This window comes from Pelmatolapia mariae, linkage group LG20, assembly GCF_036321145.2.
Source record: "Pelmatolapia mariae isolate MD_Pm_ZW linkage group LG20, Pm_UMD_F_2, whole genome shotgun sequence".
NCBI classification, from domain to species: Eukaryota; Metazoa; Chordata; class Actinopteri; order Cichliformes; family Cichlidae; genus Pelmatolapia; species Pelmatolapia mariae.
This window is the reverse complement of record NC_086244.1, coordinates 36737289-36755450: the sequence shown is the minus strand read 5'-3', so window position 1 is coordinate 36755450 and position 18162 is coordinate 36737289. Positions and strand designations below refer to the sequence as shown.

The 18162-nt window shown below is 43.3% G+C and overlaps 1 protein-coding gene across 4 annotated transcripts; it reads left to right on the top strand.

Annotated features, from left to right (window-relative positions):
* The first annotated feature begins 514 nt into the window (after nt 1-514).
* Nucleotides 515-16520, top strand: LOC134618219 (exportin-1-like). Of its 4 annotated transcripts, XR_010091886.1 has the most exons (15): nt 515-966; nt 1620-1801; nt 1934-2090; nt 2206-2369; nt 2498-2632; nt 2720-2903; nt 3589-3695; nt 4127-4321; nt 4948-5116; nt 5383-5517; nt 6002-6161; nt 6250-6346; nt 7236-7325; nt 10422-14380; nt 15076-15182. XR_010091886.1 is itself a non-coding variant. In XM_063463498.1 (14 exons), exons 1-13 carry the CDS (start codon nt 822-824, stop codon nt 7305-7307), a joined length of 1902 nt encoding a protein of 633 aa, XP_063319568.1. In that variant the 5' UTR covers nt 515-821; the 3' UTR covers nt 7308-7325; nt 10422-15069. The 4 variants fall into 4 exon arrangements, 3 of the variants coding, with proteins under 3 accessions (XP_063319568.1, XP_063319567.1, XP_063319569.1); XM_063463498.1 differs by lacking the exon at nt 15076-15182 and having other exon boundaries at nt 10422-15069; XM_063463497.1 differs by lacking the exons at nt 7236-7325; nt 10422-14380 and having other exon boundaries at nt 518-966; nt 15076-16520.
* Nucleotides 16521-18162: the final 1642 nt, after the last annotated feature.

Here is an 18162-nt window from a genome sequence, read left to right as displayed (position 1 = left end):
CAAACGCGGCAATGGCGGATGAGCGGGGCTAAAAACTTTTAAATATTACTCTTTCTGGTCACAAAATAACTTACCCTTTTAAGTTATTTTGTGTCGTCGTCTATTTTTTTATTTTTTTTATTTTTTTTGAAATCGTTGTCATTTGGAAATGAGATCGCACATAAGTATGAATCGAGATCGCGATTTTCTAACGATTAATCGTGCAGCCCTAATTCATCCTGCCTCTCCATCCATCCCATCCCGCCCATAGTTCGTTCCATGCTTTAGTAACAAGAGCTGCCGAGAATGCGAAAAAGTCCCGGATGTGTTCTCGCGCCGCCTGTTTTATCGAGCATGCATCGGTGGTGACTTGTGTGGACTTCGTACAGCTAAATATCCCAGAATGCATTTCGTCCAAAACTCAAACGCGGCAATGGCGGACGAGCGGGGCTAAAAACTTTTAAATATTACTCTTTCTGGGTCACAAAATAAACTTTTAAGTTATTTTGTGACAGGAGAAAATTCGTCCCGGTCAACCACCCAAACATCAATAACTGGGTCACAAAATGACAAGGGCGGAGCCTTATACCACGTGATACAGAAGCTGTGCCGTGATGCTCACATTGGCAGGGAAAAAACAACGGAGAACACGTCAGGGATGACGAGAAAGTGACAGGAGAAAATTCGTCCCGGTCAACCACCCAAACATCAATAACGGGAACCTTATACAGCGCTTCCCCATACCCGTCGAACTCCCGCAGGCACAAAGAAATTACGGAGGCTATTACTTATCACCTGACCAAAGATATATCAACACTGTGCAAAACGAGGGATTTAGGAAAATGATCAACACCCTAGACAAACGCTACACAGTGCCGTCCCGCAACTATTTTTCTATTGTTGCACTACCTGCTCTATACACGCAGTGTCGAGCAACGGTGGAGGAGGAATTTCAAGCAGTACAACATTTTGCGGCAACCACAAAATGTGAGGCATTTATTGTTTTTATGTTTATTTATTGTTTTTATGTTCAGTTTCAACTGTTACGAAGTTGATGTGCAGGTAATAAGTGCAATAAATATTTATACTGGAAAAGAAAATCGTGAGAGAATCGTGATCTCAATTCTAAGCAAAAAAATCGTGATTCTCATTTTATGCAAAATCGTGCAGCCCTAATTGTAGGAGAATCGGGCGGCACTGTGGCTCAGTGGTTAGCACTGCCGGCTGGCTGGGGCCTTTCTGTGCGTCTGCGTGGATTTCCTCCGGGTGCTCTGGTTTTCCCCCACAGATCCAAAGAAATGCAGGTTAGATCGATTGGAAGCTCGTAGACTGGCAAAAGGATAAGCTGTTTAAATAATGGATGGATGTAGGGAAAGCTTTAGCTTTGACTGTAGAACTGACTGACTATAAATTTACATTTGACTAAATTGGCTTGATCAGTGTCACTCATCACACAGGCGTCAGTGTTTTTTAGGGAAAATTCATTCTGCCATTTCTTCTCATATATGTTTGTTTCTTTTTTTGTTGTTTTTATCTCTCTGTCTCTGTCTTGGTTCTGAACTGTGTCTCTGTAGTTTTAACTCTTAATTTAGCAGAAACTGTACTGTACTCTGATACACATTTGCTCTACTGTCCTGCAGTGTACCTGACTCACTTGGATTATGCGGACACAGAACGCATAATGACAGAGAAGCTTCACAACCAGGTAAATGGTACTGAATGGTCCTGGAAGAACCTCAACACACTGTGCTGGGCCATTGGATCCATCAGTGGGGCTATGCACGAGGAGGATGAGAAGAGGTTCCTTGTTACTGTCATTAAGGTATTGATGTGTCTGTGTATTTAGGTTTAGGTGACAGCAGTCCCTCACTCATACTTGTGCCTCATATTAATTATTGTCTCACCCATAAGGTTTAACATTAAGCCTAAGTGAATCCTTTGGTGTTTGCTTCAGGATCTGCTGGGTCTCTGTGAGCAGAAGCGAGGAAAAGACAACAAGGCCATCATCGCCTCTAACATCATGTACATTGTTGGCCAGTACCCTCGTTTTCTTAGAGCCCACTGGAAGTTCCTCAAAACTGTTGTGAACAAGTTCTTTGAGTTCATGCATGGTGAGCTGGAGTATTTTTATTTGTTGAACTCCCTCTTTGCATCTATTTCAGGCAGATGGATGAATAGATGGATACAGCTCTAATGCATTTTTATTTTTCTGTCCTGCCCTCACAGAGACCCATGATGGAGTTCAGGACATGGCGTGCGACACCTTCATTAAGATTGCCCAGAAGTGTCGGCGCCACTTTATCCAGGTGCAGGTGGGAGAGGTGATGCCCTTCATCGATGAGATCCTCAACAACATTAACACGATCATCTGTGACCTTCAGCCTCAGCAGGTCATTAAGTGTTCTTACCCACAGAAATCCATCAGAGAGAGGCACAGCTGTCTCTTATTTGCCCAGTTGAGTGTCTGTGCTGACTGTTTTGTTTGTTTGTGTGTGTGTGTGTGTGTGTGTACGTACAGGTGCACACGTTTTATGAGGCAGTAGGGTACATGATTGGGGCACAGACCGACCAGGCTGTTCAGGAGCACCTGATAGAGAAATATATGCTGCTGCCCAATCAAGTGTGGGACAGCATCATCCAGCAGGCCACCAAGGTAAGATGGTGTATCACCGTTTATTCACATTTCAGAGACACACAAGCTGTTTGTTAATAGCTCTTCTGCTCCTCTTCTGTCCATCAGAACGTGGACATCTTGAAGGACCCAGAAACCGTCAAACAGCTGGGCAGCATTCTTAAGACCAACGTCAGGGCCTGCAAGGCAGTGGGACACCCCTTTGTTATCCAGCTGGGACGGATTTACCTTGACATGCTCAACGTGTACAAGTGCCTCAGCGAGAACATCTCTGCTGCCATTCAGACAAACGGTAAGACCGGCACATTTGTTTTCATCGTGCAGCAGACTGTCACAGTTGCATGGTGGTCACTGCAGACAGATGGTTGTAAACATGCTTACTGTCATGCTACTGTCAGAGCAGTGAGGTTATAGCTGTTCTGTAAGCAGCACACAAATGGAGTTGATTTTCAGAGGTTTATACTGTTTATTTTACTTTTATAGTGTTCATCACACTCCAATCAGGGTTAAGTCAATGTGGTAGATGAGATGAATATCAGCCACTGTTTCAGATAATTGACATCTTATTTGCTGATACCAGTCATCGAGAAGAATAGGGGCCAGTGTTTAGCTGATAAATGGGTGCAGCGCTAGTATAATATTTAATGATCTGTAATTATATCATACTTCTTCATTCCAGCCATTTTTCTAGCAGACTTCTGTTCTCTACCAAACCAAGTGGGCTCTTAGTCAGCTACAAAGTCTTTTCTCTCTTTTTTTTGCATTACAGTAATTAAGGTAATTCCACGTGTCAGATATGTGTTATGTAACATGGGATGGGTTTCATTGGCACAAAAAGCTGAGATTTGAGAGGTGTGCAGTGCACATTAAGTTTAGTGAGAGCTACACATTTAGACCCAGCTGCTATGTGTGATACTTTTTTTTTTTTTTCCATCCTCATTAAGAAGTCGCATGTTCTGCTAATGCCTGTGTTGCAGGTGAGATGGTGACAAAGCAGCCACTGATCCGGAGTATGAGAACAGTGAAACGGGAGACTCTGAAGCTGATCTCAGGCTGGGTCAGCCGATCAAACGACCCACAGATGGTGAGAAAGGCGCTCACATATGTCACTGCTGAAGGAGACAAACCCAGTTGGGGCTTTATATTGACAAAGAATGAAGGAAGAAAGCTGCTGTACTAAAAATGCTGATGATATCAGAAGTGATATATTTACACTCTTGTATCCTCCTGAGTTACTCCTACTGTAGCAGCCAGTGGAACAGCTGACTGTGGAACAGCTTTTGAACAATCCAGTTGGTATTTTTAGATCAGACACAAAGATTTTGTTCCCCTGTGGCAGACTTTTCTGCCCCCCTCTGTGTTTGCATCTGCACAACCCTTTAATATTCACAGTTTGTCACTGTGCTGAGGAGTTGGTCACCTTTCATAGTTTTATTTAAAGCATGTCTGCTCAGGTTTTTGTGCGTCCCTCAAAGCTTTCTTTGCTGACGCCTCTTGTTGTTGTTGTTGTTTCAGGTTGGTGAGAACTTTGTTCCCCCCCTGCTGGATGCCGTCCTCATTGACTACCAACGCAATGTCCCTGCCGCCCGTGAGCCTGAAGTCCTCAGCACCATGGCAACTATTGTCAACAAGCTGGGGGGGCACATCACCAGCGAGATACCCCAGATCTTTGATGCCGTCTTTGAGTGCACTCTAAACATGATCAACAAGGTACGACCCAGTGAGCCGCTGACGCATCATATGTGGATATTTGTTTTTAAATCTTTCCTGCACACGTGACCGAGACAGCAGTCTTTGTCTTTCTGTTTATCAAGTGGCCGGCTGTCTGTTCAACTGTTAGTAGTTATCAGCAGCTCTTTTATTACTGAGAGTAGTGAGTAAACACCTCAGTCATCAAATCAGCAGCTTTCATTTGCATTGGGATAAGCAATCTACCATGCGGCCTTCACTCCAGTGTGTAAATCACTGGACTGATAATTACATTCATGCACGTCATCATTGTTGATAGAAAACAAAAAATCTATTTAACTGCAGCACTGCATTGGTTTTAGTCACTATCTGACAGAGTTTCAGTTAAGTGCTTGTGTTCTGCAGGAAAAAAATGAAAATCTTAAAATTCAGTCGGCTTCAGCTGTTGTTCACTCTGACCTGAGCCTCTGTTTCCACTCCAAAATACAACTGGGACCCATCAGGTGCCTCTCAGAAACTAAAAACCTGCAGCAGTGTGAGGCCAGATTTAAGTTAGACTGCTGATACGTTATTTCATGTGTAGGATTATGATATAACTTGGCTTGTAGATTTAAATTTTTCATCATCTGTTTGTATGTTTGTACCAGAACTTTGAGGAGTATCCAGAGCACAGGACCCACTTCTTCTACCTGCTCCAAGCTGTAAACTCGCACTGCTTTCCCGCATTCCTCGCCATCCCTCCAGCCCAGTTTAAACTAGTGCTGGACTCTATCATCTGGGCCTTTAAGCACACCATGAGGAACGTGGCTGACACTGGTAAGGGCACAGAGATGAGTACACTAAGATGTTTATGCTCTTATTGACCAACAACATCTTAAATACTGATAATGGGAAAACCCACTGTGGGATCCACAGGCAGAAACGTGACATGAAGGTGCACTGTGATCCTTTTCACACTGAAACAGACGTGCATCAGAACAGCGACATCACTGTGCAACCCGGCTTTTAACAATAAGCTGCTGTGGTCTTTGAAGGATGTGCAACTATAATTTTGTGTTGTTTTGTGTCTTGTCGCTGCTCAGGTCTGCAGATTCTGTACACCTTGCTGCAGAATGTGGCCCAGGAGGAGGCAGCCGCTCAAAGTTTCTACCAGACATATTTCTGCGATATCCTGCAGCACATTTTCTCTGTGGTCACTGACACATCGCACACTGCTGGTGAGCTCACACACAATTGATGCCGTTCAGTTGTTTGAATCTGCAGTCGTCCAAATGATATTTATACTTTCAAAAACTGTTGGCGTCTGCTGTGCAGGTCAGATGAACATGTTTATGTTAAAATCATTGGCTCAGATCACAGTAAGGCTGTAGTAGTTCAGTACAACCTTTTAAAGGCACTAGTTTGAAAAATGGAAGTGACTTCTTGCTTAAAAGATCACACATTACTCAGTACTGATTTATTTAGGAGTTGATTGTAGTGTTGAATCTTCCTGGTGATGGGATCAAAAACATTTTTAAAAAGACACATTCATTATCTGAACTGGATTAAAGTCACTAAACCAGGCCAGGTAATATTAACACCTCCCCCAGAGAACTAAATCAATTTGAATGTGGCTTTACAAAGATGAGGGAATTAGGGAAAGACGATGGATTCATTTTCTGTGTGTGTGTGTGTGTGTGTGTGTGTGTGTGTGTTCTGCAGGCCTGACGATGCACGCGTCCATCCTGGCCTACATGTTCAACCTGGTGGAGGAGGGGAAGATCACTGCAGCGCTGAACTCCGCCAGCCCCACCAACAACCAGGTGTTCATCCAGGAATATGTGGCCAACCTGCTTAAGACTGCCTTCCCCCACCTACAGGAGTGAGTGTGAACATTACGCATATAATCTCTGCTGGAGTGAATCTGTTTTTCAGTCGATGCTTACGTGTGTGTGTGTTTTGTCTGTCAGTGCTCAGGTGAAGGTGTTTGTGACAGGGCTGTTCAGCTTAAACCAGGACATTCCTGCCTTCAAGGAGCATCTGAGGGACTTCCTCGTCCAGATAAAGGTGAGCTCGTCAGACTGTAGCAACTTTGATTGGAGGTGTATTAAGTAGTCCTTTCAGTGTTGAGGAGGTACACAAAGTGTAAGTTGTTAGACTGAGTGTATCTCAGTAGTGTATTTGAGCTGAAGCACATGGAGCCTGTCCCTCTATGGAAGCTTTGTCTCTCCTTATCACTGACTACATAGCTAACTGCTTAGCTGTTGTTTCCACAAATAACACTTTCCTGCTGTTAGAGTGAATTGTTAAATGTTTGTCATTTTTATGCTTACCATCCATTTCTACATTGTTTAACTGTGGGATGAAAGCAATTCCACAGTCCCCCTCCCCAGATTCTTGAGTTTTTGGGTGAGGGGCTGTAGGTTTGATTACAGACACATCCTATCTGGAAGGTCTGTTTGATGTAAGCTTCCTGCCCAGCAGGAGGTCTCTCTCACACACACACACACACACACACACACACACACACACACACACACACACATACATACAGTGCCTCGTCTTTGTAACCAAGGGGGGTTAAGAGGGGAGGTACGTGTTGTAAACTATTGTGTGAACTGTAACAGTTTGTCAATAAATAGCTGCGAGGGAAGCTGCTCTTTGAAGGACTTTGGGCTGGAGACAGGTTAGGAGCGTGAGCTCCAAGAGCTGGTTCTTGACCAAAGGCCTCCCTTGCGCAAGTAATCGATCGAACACTGTTGCCTTGTTTTTCTTTCATGGGAATAAGTCCTGGATACAGCGGGGTCTGAGTTTAGACCCAACATTTATTTGGTCCTTCGAGCCGGATCCTAACACATTGCATTCACCGAGGAGAGGGAGAGGACGCCACCGCAGTCTGCTAGCAGCCATCGTCTGGGACGATTGACGAAAGCCCTGGTACTTTGCTTTGTTCCAGGCCGGACAGTTTGCGCCTGAACTCCCCTCGGGATGGATGGCGATTGACGGGAACCAGAGACTCTTCCCATGAACGGAAACAACACGAACAGTGAGTACAGAAGGCCTTAGAGAGCGGCTACGTGCCCGTGCGTTAAAGCAGGTACGTGAGTGCGCAAGCTGTGCGTGTAGACGCAAGCTACCTGGTTTCTCCACCGAAGGAGGTTTAAAGAGGTTTCTCCACCGAATAGAAGGAGGGTAAGGACGGTTTCTCCACCGAAAGGAGGATAGAGCTCTATAAAGATAAAAAAAAAAAGTTTCTCCGCAGTTAAGGGCGTTGAGCGTATGGTTTCTCCACCAATGGTAAGGAGGAAAGAGCTCGCCGCGGTAAGGGGGATTATAGGCCTAAAAAGAGTGTGAATGAGCGTATATGTGTGTGAGTGCCAGTAAAGTGAACGCAGCAGCACAGAAGGAAAGCGGTGTTAATGGAATTCGGTGACCTGTTGTGTACACGTAGCCTGGGTTTTGGTGTAAGTCGCGTTGCCTGCTGCAAACTTAAAAGAAGTCTGCCTTGAAAGAGGATGAAATACACTGCAAAGTTTTTATTGGGCAGAACGTGGTGTGTGGATCGTTGAAGAATGAAGTGAAATTGTGCGCTAAGCAGAAGTGCGTGTGAGCGTGTCTGACGTCACGGTGTGTGTGAAGGTATCCAGCTGGGGCAGACGTGATTCTGCAGGTCACCTGCCCAGCGGACAAAGAAATAACATAGTTGTGTGGTGAATGATAGCACGAAGAGTGTTTGGTGTTTCTCAGCCTGAAACAGCTGTAATGCTACTTTCTGTTTTGAAGGAAAGGACAGTTTAAAAAAAAAACAGAGAGAGAGATGTGTGTTGTTTTAAGCAGTGATGAGAATAATGAAAATGTGATGAGAGAGGAACACAAAAACATACAGAAAATACATCAACTATACTAACCCTACATGCATACACAATAAATGATACTCATGAAGACCAGACAGCATCTTAAGCATGAGATTCTGTTTGTCATCTTGTCCAAGTCACTAGTAAGATGAAAGTGATACATAGACTAGTGGACTGAATATTATTAGTAGGACAGATGACTGCATCATAGAGGAAAACAGAATGCTGATGAGGGGTCTTACATGAGTGAGCTGAGTGAGCTGATTGTGAGTTTCTGGTGTGTGAAGAAGTTTTACCATGGCACACATTTGGTTACATGAGAAGAAACTTATTATGTGATGAGACAACAGGGTTATGCTGTATGTTGTGTGTGGCTGATTGGATGAATGTTTGAGATTAAACTGGCTGTTGATTTGTCTTTTGTTACTAAGTTGAGCCTGCCAAATGGGTTGTTACAATTTATCCCCCTGGCATGAAAAACACGTGTCATGACTTAACAAGGCCTTTCTTTCCTTTGCTTTCCTTTATTTTATTTCCTTTCTTTTTATTTTGTTACTTTCATGGTGCACTGAAAGTTTCGGTTGATGATCTCTGTTTGAGCAGAGATGCACGATTAGAACAGAAGCGCTATACGACTCGTCGTCGAGAAAACTGTTGCAAAGTGAGTTTCTCCAAAAATTAAAATGGGCTCAGGAGAAAGCCACTTATTTGGGACAATCAGAAAACAAGTCCCTGCCAAAAAGGATTCAGCGATGTAATCCGCTTCTAAAGTTTTTCTTCTTCTTTTTTGAAATGACGTCATTGCTGGCAGTAGAAACTTATTGCGCCAAGAAAGGTTCTACTATTAGCAAATAAAAAATGAGTGGGAAAACTGACTGACAAAAGCTGACAAGACTGACTGACTTAACACCATTGTGTGAAGTTAACCCCCACCTGACAAAGGTGTGGATGTATCTCTGTGTGTGTCTCTATTGCAGGAGCAGAAGGAGACCACAGGAGGAAACTTGGGTCACACGACTATGTGAACTCTGCAAATTTAACCTTTTAGTTTAAAATTTTCTGTGTCTGTGAATTCACCATGGGTGTGTCATTAACTACTTAGTGTTGCTCACAGAGAATACTGTGAGAAAGAGTGTATACAAATGCGCAGCGCTAACATTTACCTTTCTTTTTACAGCAGATGGTTAATCATGTGATTCGATCATGTGATTTATAGCAGAACACATCTTAATGATGTTTTTATACCACAGGATTACTGAGATTTTGTGTGAAGAAAACTGTGGTTACAGGCTGTGTGTTGGTGATTAACTTACACTGTGTTGGAGAAAATATGAGTGTTATAAGGGAGAAGTGAATACAGTGTGACACTGTGTTTGAAACCAGTGTTACTTCTTTTTTACAGCATCTCTGGAATCTGGATGACCAACACCTGACAACCAGGACAAACTGTGTGTTTGGCTAATGTTTGTTTTTTCTTTAAGAGTGCTTGTAAAGGATTCAGCACAGACAGAGAAGTGACAATTGAACACATGTGCAGTGGTTACAGAATAGTTGAATATGGGGCTCATTAGCTGGCCACTGTTGAGCTCACAGTGATAAAAATGAGTGGAGTGACAAACTTTAGGAAAGTCACTGATTAAATTGTGGAATAAATTAGGATGATTCATAATTTGGGACAAATTATGATAATAATAGTGATTTAATGACTGGAGAAAACCTGCACATGATATTTGTCTTTTTTGCTGAATACTTTATTATTCCTTTGATCTATAGTCGGTTGAAAATGTGAAGTTTGATTTAACGGATTTGTCTTCCAGAATACAGGCTCCAGGTGGAGCTGGGAGTTAAACAAGCTAAACATTTAATTGCCGACTAATGTTTTTACACAGGGTTATAGGTTGGAGTGAAGCTGCTCCAAGGGACAAACCCTGGAGATTGTTTTAGGGAGACTGTGCAACATTCTTGTACATGTCTCATTGGGGAGTTGACACATGGTGGAAGCCATGTGGCGAGAGGAGTGTCATTTTGATTTGCAGATGTCGTGAGGTGCCATGACGAGAAGGAGTGACTGAGGAAATCGTCCATAAGATGGAAGCTGAGGCCAGGAGAGAGGCTTCAGAAGGATCAGAGATCACCTTCAGCACAGGGAGCTGTGCTACTGGGCTTGCAGGAGATCGTCATGAGGAGACTCTGCACAGCAAAATCTTAAATGAGATAAAAGAGTTTCGACATTGACGTTGAGGGAGACAACTAAGGTGTACGATGTGCTCTGCCTTTAAAATCTTCAGCAATGTTGAATCGTGAGAACCTGAGGGAACGTGCCAAGCTCCAAAAAGTGACAGCGCAGAGGAGGTCCAGCGATGGACTTGTGGTTCTGTGAACAGCACAAATGCCAGGTGACTGTGAAATAACTAACAGCACTTTTTCCACAAGTGAAGCCAGTAACTTACTATCCTACCAGATTAGCTCTAGTTGCTTGTGCTTTACCTCCATGCGTGAGATCAGTATGTGCAGCAGCTTAAGCTGTACAATGTTTCAGGAAATAGTTTATTTCACCTTTTGACACTGTTAGTTCAACACGAGGTAGATGTCTACTACTGCAGACTAAAATTACATTTCTGTCACCTACAGACGCTTGTCTTTAATGTTACTGTTACTCTCACAACCATACATATTACCATAAAGTGATGCACAATTCTGAATCTGTCAAACCTTTTGCCAACGAAAGAAGAGGGCACTTCTCATGAGTGTAGACAGCACGTAGAGAAGGAGTTTAAGCCGAGGGATGACTTAATAGCTGTGCCACTTGGTGAGGGAAAGGTTTGGTTTGTTGATGGTTTGAGTTTTACAACAGTAGAGGGACAGACTAAAACAGGTTTTACTGTAGTAGATAGTGAGAAAGTTATCTGTGCAGGACAACTAGCATGTTTCCTATTTGCTTGAGCAGCAGAGATGCTAGCTCTAATGGAAGCGTGTAAAGCTGCAGAGAAATAAGATGTGACAATATACACTGATAGCCAGTATGCATTTGCTACATTACATTTCTTTGTGATGCAGTGGGTCAGACGAGGTGTGACAGCCTCTACAGGGAAACCTGTAGAACACGCCAAACTCTTGCAAAATCTGCTGGAGGCAGAGTTATTACCCAGTAGATTTGCCGTTTGCAAATGTGTAGCACACATGTGAGGGAAAGATCCAGTTGCATTAGGCAATACTTTTGCACATAAGATCGCGAAAGAGGCAACTTTAGGAGAACATGGTGTTAACATTTTAGCAGTGCAACACCAACAGACATTGCCTATTATGCGGGATGCACTGGTAGACATGCAGGGCCACTCACGTACTGCAGGGAAACAGTTGTGATTTACAGAAGGAGCGAGCTTGCAGGATGGTGTTTGTTATCTGTGTGATAAACCAATACTGCTTTAGAATTTGTATAAAACTGTTGCTATTTTGCGCCATGGGCTTTGCCATGTCACAACAGGAGGGAGATAATGAGTAGTTTATACTTTAAGATTAAATACCCTTACAAAAAATTTTGCAGGTCATGTATGATATTTTGCAAGCATAATTCTCGGGGTAATTTGAGACCTAAGAGAGGGAAATTCCCCAGACCCAGTCACCCATTTCAAGTTACTCACATGGACTATAGAGCTGTCCAACTGTAATAACTATGAGTATTGTTTAGTGATAATGGTCCACATTTTGTAAATGAAGTGATGAGATTAATGGCACAACATCTAGGGATAACACTAAAAACATCATTGTTCTTATCACCCACAAAGTGCAGGGTTGATAGAGGGAACTAATGGAAGAGTAAAGTTAAGACTTAGGAAGAGACGCAGGACATGGTTAAACGGTATAGAATTAGTTAAGATGTATACACATGTACATGAGGATTACTCCAACAGAGAATGGTCTGACTCGTTGAGATTATATATGTTAGAGCATTTAGAGTTCTAATCTTCTGTAGTGATGATAGAAGAGCAGAAGAGAGAGCATATTAGTAGATTAGATGCTTTAAAATGTTTTAAAATAAAGACGTCTTGAGAACAAATGATCTGCCAGATGATTCTGTTCTCCGCAGGAGCAGAGTCTGAAGTCTGGAGATTGGATGTTGACAAGGCCATGGAGAGGAAGTGCTGGTCCAGTCCACGGTGGAGAGGTCCATATCGGATGCTGCTGACGACGACCACAGCAGTGAAGATTGCTGGAAGGAACACTTGGATACATTAAGCGCACTGCAAGAAGGTGACACACATCCAGGCCGGATCGGGGTAAGTGGCAGGAAGACCGGGTACAAAGGGGGGGGAAAGCCTCCAGGGCCCCTCGTCTCAATCCGGTGAAGAAACCAACTGCGCCACAGGTACTCATCAGAATGGCTGGGAATGTGCTGTGCGCCTTCTTGTGCCTGTGGACCCAGAGTGGGATGACAGGAGAGCACTGGGACAGAGCAAACCACACCCAGTACCCGCATGAGGTTTTCAACAACTGCTGGTGGCAGTTTGTGAACACAACCGCTCACATAAAGAACGAGACCAATGGTTGTGCTTGTGATGCCACTGGCTACACATTCTTCTGGACTGTGGCCATATAGAGCGACACAGTTGTTTGGTTGCCTTGGCAACACATCCAGGAGTAAACATACTTGGAACACTGCCAACTTTTCAACTTCTGAACCTGAATGGACGGTTGATTTACCAGTAGCTGGGACGGTGAACTGCTCTGGTACGACAGACCTGATAGTCTGACTCAAAGTATCTGACTTGCTGCAGGACATTGAACAGCTAAATGAACTGGAAACAGGCCAGTTGCCTATGTGTATGAAGGGCTATGGATTAGTCCAAGTTGGAGATTTATCGTGAAATTTGTGCAATGTCGCCTATTCTTTGTGTCCTCTGCAAGAAGGATGCAAACAGAGAAGCCTTTTTGCATCATGAACACTTCTCTAAGCTGGTTGGGGTTGTGAGCCAAGAAGATCAAAACACCTTGATCCAATTTCCTTTACAAAGCTTTTCCTGTGGCGACAACAGGACAGGAGAAGAGTTGTAAATGCGGATAATTTACCAGTTGACTCTAACCCCCACAGTGAGAAGGTTTGGGGGTTGATAGGAGTCATAAAGAAGGGTGTTAACCAGGCTACAGCTTTGAAGTTAGCTGAGAGCCACATGGACAAACGATAAAGTCAACTGATGTGTTTGAACGTCAATGTCTGTATACAGTTGGATTGTAGTGAAATATGATTTTTGGGAATGTTGATTATTCTTTTTGACTGTTACATTCAATTGTTTACTTGCAGGAATACATAATGAATCGCACGACAGGAGTAGATGCACCACAAGGCTGGATAACTTGGTTGATGTCTGGTCCTTGGTGGCATCTTCTTTTGAAAATATTAACTCTTGTTTTAGGACTGTTGACATTTGATTTGCTTATGTATAGGATGCATTTTACAGTTTATAAGATCAATGCTAACTAAAATGATTCCTAATACATTTGTTAATTATGTACTTTTACAACAATATGAATTGACTGAAATGAATGACATGACAAAAGTCTGTGTATAAATGACGCCTGCGCTGAAAATGTCAAGCAAGAGGTGCTAGGCTAAGAATATACTACATAGGAATAATTTGGAGCATAAAAATCACAAAACAGGAGGGAATGTTAGAGTGAATTGTTAAATGTTTGTCATTTTTATGCTTACCATCCATTTCTACATTGTTTAACTGTGGGATGAAAGCAATTCCACAGTCCCCCTCCCCAGATTCTTGAGTTTTTGGGTGAGGGGCTGTAGGTTTGATTACAGACACATCCTATCTGGAAGGTCTGTTTGATGTAAGCTTCCTGCCCAGCAGGAGGTCTCTCACACACACACACACACACACACACACACACACACACACACACACACACACACATATATATATACATACAGTGCCTCGTCTTTGTAACCAAGGGGGGTTAAGAGGGGAGGTACGTGTTGTAAACTATTGTGTGAACTGTAACAGTTTGTCAATAAATAGCTGCGAGGGAAGCTGCTCTTTGAAGGACTTTGGGCTGGAGACAGGTTAGGAGCGTGAGCTCCAAGAGCTGGTTCTTGATCAAAGGCCTCCCTTGCGCAAGTAATCGATCGAACACTGTTGCCTTGTTTTTCTTTCATGGGAATAAGTCCTGGATACAGCGGGGTCTGAGTTTAGACCCAACACTGCCACTTCATGGTCAGGCGGCCATGACTATATGGAAGGTTTGTGGGTGCTGTTGGAAACAGTCAGTGTTGTGTCATGTGTCCTGATTGGTCTGATTATTATTGTTATTATTTATATGATTATTTTTTTGTTGTTTATTTTTGTGCACTGAAGTTGACATTTAGGTGGTAATTATGATGTCAGTAAATCAAATACTGTTAAACCAATTGCTGAGGCCAAGCATGTTGTTTTTTTTTTTGTTTGTTTGTTTGTTTTTTGTCCAAGAGGGCGAAAAGAAATGAAAGGGAATATCTGAATGATGGGCATTCCAAGAAGCCCAACCAATCAGCCAATCAGATCTTTTGTTTGTGAGCAGCAGCCAATCAGAAGGAAGTTATCTCAAAGAAAGGAAAAGTGAGCTGAACTGCTCATGCAAAGCTCTAAGAATATAAAAATGTAGAAATGCTGGAAATGAGCCTAATACATGCTTTTAAATGACTTTTTATTAAAAAGCATGTGCATGCTAACCCTGTTACAAATAAAAGCCCATCATTTGGAAGAGTGAGTTCAATTACCAGCACCCATAGTGAGTATTTGATCCCTCACTCCTGTCCAAATGGGGGTTTAGTAGTGTTGCATTTAATTGAGCAGTCTAACAGTAAAAATTAGGATCTCGGTCGCTGTGGTAGAAAAGCAGCATGGCTTTCAAACCTTGTAGCTAACAGCAGCTTTCTGTGATTGTGTCGCTGTTCAGGAGTTTGCAGGTGAGGACACCTCGGACCTTTTCCTGGAGGAGAGGGAGGCGTCACTCCGACAGGCCCAGGAGGAGAAACACAAGATCCAGATGTCGGTGCCCGGCATCCTGAATACTCACGAGATCCCAGAGGAGATGTGTGACTGAGCGTCTGCTCAGTCTAGCTGTACAGTACTCCAAACTTAACCCTAACCACAGCAAACGCAACAAAACCCAAGAGAGGCACTTGAGTGTGGTGGGAGGCCGTGGGCCATCCCATTGGATGTTTGTTGACCAAAATAATGCCAATACTCTGTAAATGATTACCGCATCACCCTGTGGTCCTTTTTACATGATCTGCGTTTTCTATGGAGACTTTTTGTGTAATAACTTTCCAAAACTGTTAATCTAGCTTACGTTCTGTTGGTCTCTGGCCCTTCTCAGACCTGCATGATGAAGTTATAACGATTAGGACAAGTTAACCATGTTGTTTTGGATCAGTTTCCGTCACTTCCCTGGTTCTGTTTCCTAGTTCTTCCCTCTTTCCCATCTCTTTGTTTATATATAGATCTATTCTACACCCAGTGTGGGCAGGGGTGGGCGGGGGTGTTGTGAAAATCGGCCCATGTGTTGAGTTGGCATAGAAGCTTCTAGACCCGTGGTGTGACAGAAAGTGGTCTTTTAGAGGGGCACGCACCGCTTGTTTGGTGCCCCACGGCATTGTGGGAGAATGTGAATCTAATGGAAAATGAATGAAGGCTGAGAGACGCTGCTCGTGCAGCAGCATCTTGTTGCTCATGACTTTCTGCTTCACCCAAAAAACTGAGCTGCTGCTGCTGCTGCCAGCATGAGGTTTTTTTTCAGGGAAAGCAAAAGCGAATATGTGCATATCATCCCAATTGTATAGCATCTTTAATACCATGGGAACATTTTTTTTCCTCTTATTCTGTTATTTCTTTTTGTTGTGGGTGTGTGCGCGTGTGTGCTGTCGCCTAGTCGACATCAGCGTTTTGTTTTCCTCTAAGAGGATTGTTGCTCATTTGTGAGCCTTCATTAATGGGATGTTTTAAGGAAGTGGCGGAGGTATTTATGGGCTCTTTGGTTGGTTGCATCTTTATAACAACTCCTGTTTAACTCAGATGGCTTTGGAGATTTTGAATTGTACTAATTTAGATTGTTTACCATGCAGTAGTGCTTCAAGACACTACCTTTAGAGCAAAATGAGAAATAAACCTGGGTTTACATTTAATTTTGTATTTTTGCATTTTTCATTTGTAACTGTTTGAGTTTTGTCCAAATGAAGGCTTTTTTTTTGTCCAGAGAGTAAATGAATTGCCAGTGAGTTTAATTAGGAAGAATGTATAAATCCAAATAAGCATCCAATCTCTAATGGCAGATTTCCCTTCTCAAGGTGTTACATTTGTTGTGAACTTTTTGAACCGATTAAAGGTGAGAATTTTATAATCCTGCCTTCGCTCAGATCTCTTCATTCCACAGCAGAGACTCGAGTTTTATATGAGCAGATATTGTTTGTGTCTGAAGACTTCACAGTGTTGGCCTTGATCAATACCGAGTAAGAATGCAGTCTTTATCGTGTTACGATACAGCAGGCTTTTTCTGTTGAATTTTAAGTCATCGCTGCCATAGCTGACTAAACTCTAAACCTAACCTAACATTGTAACATACAGCCTTTGTTAGTGAGAGCTTTACTCACTAGCTTTTTCTTGTGTCAACAGTTGAACAATGACACTGACGTTGTGCTGAATTCAGTTGTAAGCTGATTGAGTCATCAACTCTGAGAACTCGTGTTTACTTGTCCAACCCCACCTCCTACAGCGCAGGCTGCTTTCGCTTTCACTTACTATAAAAGACGATTTGCCACATGGCAGCTGGAGTAGAAGACATCTTGTGTCAGATTTGTTGTGTGAAACTAAAGCCAACCTAAACAGGTTTGTTGCGCTTTGACCCGATGCACTGTTAACCAACTCTGGAAAATGATTTCTGACCACATGGTCGTTAAGCATAGTGACTATTTTGTCCCATCTCCTGTTAGATCGCATACATCTACGTGTGAAGAGGAGCGTGCTTTGAAAAGTTTTCAAAACACAAATCCTAAAAAGAAAGCTCAGTGATGACGGATGGCATCCGTCACGCAGGCAACGCGACATCCGACCGTTTCCGCCTGGGCATCTTTAGCCAAGGTTGCTGCTGTGTAAGTGGACTCCTCCACTAATCCCTGTTAACATACTGGTATTAGATTAAAGGTTATGCTGACGCTGTGCCATTGAAAGTTGAAACGCTCGTCTTACCAATCCCAACAATCTTGTCAGCTCTGATGTAACCAGAGAGGGAGATGGAATTCTAATTTCACTCAACTTTTCATTTCCTTGTGTCCCAGAGCCAGGCTTCAGAGGAATCTGCAGCAGTAACAGTTTAGTTCTGCAGGTCTTGGCAGACTGAGCATCTCTGTCAGTTTGCCGTGTTTGCTTTGATGCTTTCGTATCCAACCATCTCTTTATCTCTGTGGGACCATAATTCAGTCCGGTTGTAACAGGACTCGCCCACCCCCCCTTCCTGACCCAGATCCACATCCTCAGCCATTCTTGGCATCTGCTGTTGAGGAGAGGATAGAACAGCTGGGGTAGCACCCGCCCACAGGGGGAGAAAAAAAAATGCCCACATCACCTCTACGCTTTATGCCCCGTTAAGCCCTGCTCTGGGTCTGTGTTGTGAGCAGCCAGGGTTATTAATACCCCTGTGAGTAAGTCTTACAGGAAGAGCCAGGTTAGCACGCCCATTGGTCAGTGCCTCTCATGCAGAGAGGAGCGGCGTGACCCCGAACCCAGTGGCGCATACCAGCCCTCTCTGGGACTTTCAGTTTCCACAAAATGCTCTGGCTTCTTTTCATACAGGAAACACTAACACTCTTTGCTAAAGCTGAGAACCAATCAAGTGCGTATTTGTCACCTTGTTGGAAAGGTGAGGTGAAAGGTCATGGTGAAACTGGGGCAAAGGTTGTGTCTTGGGAATCCGTAGTTATTCCCCCAGTGTGATTTGCTGCCACCCAGTGGATATAAACCAGAAACAAAAGTTCACAGAAGGCTCTGA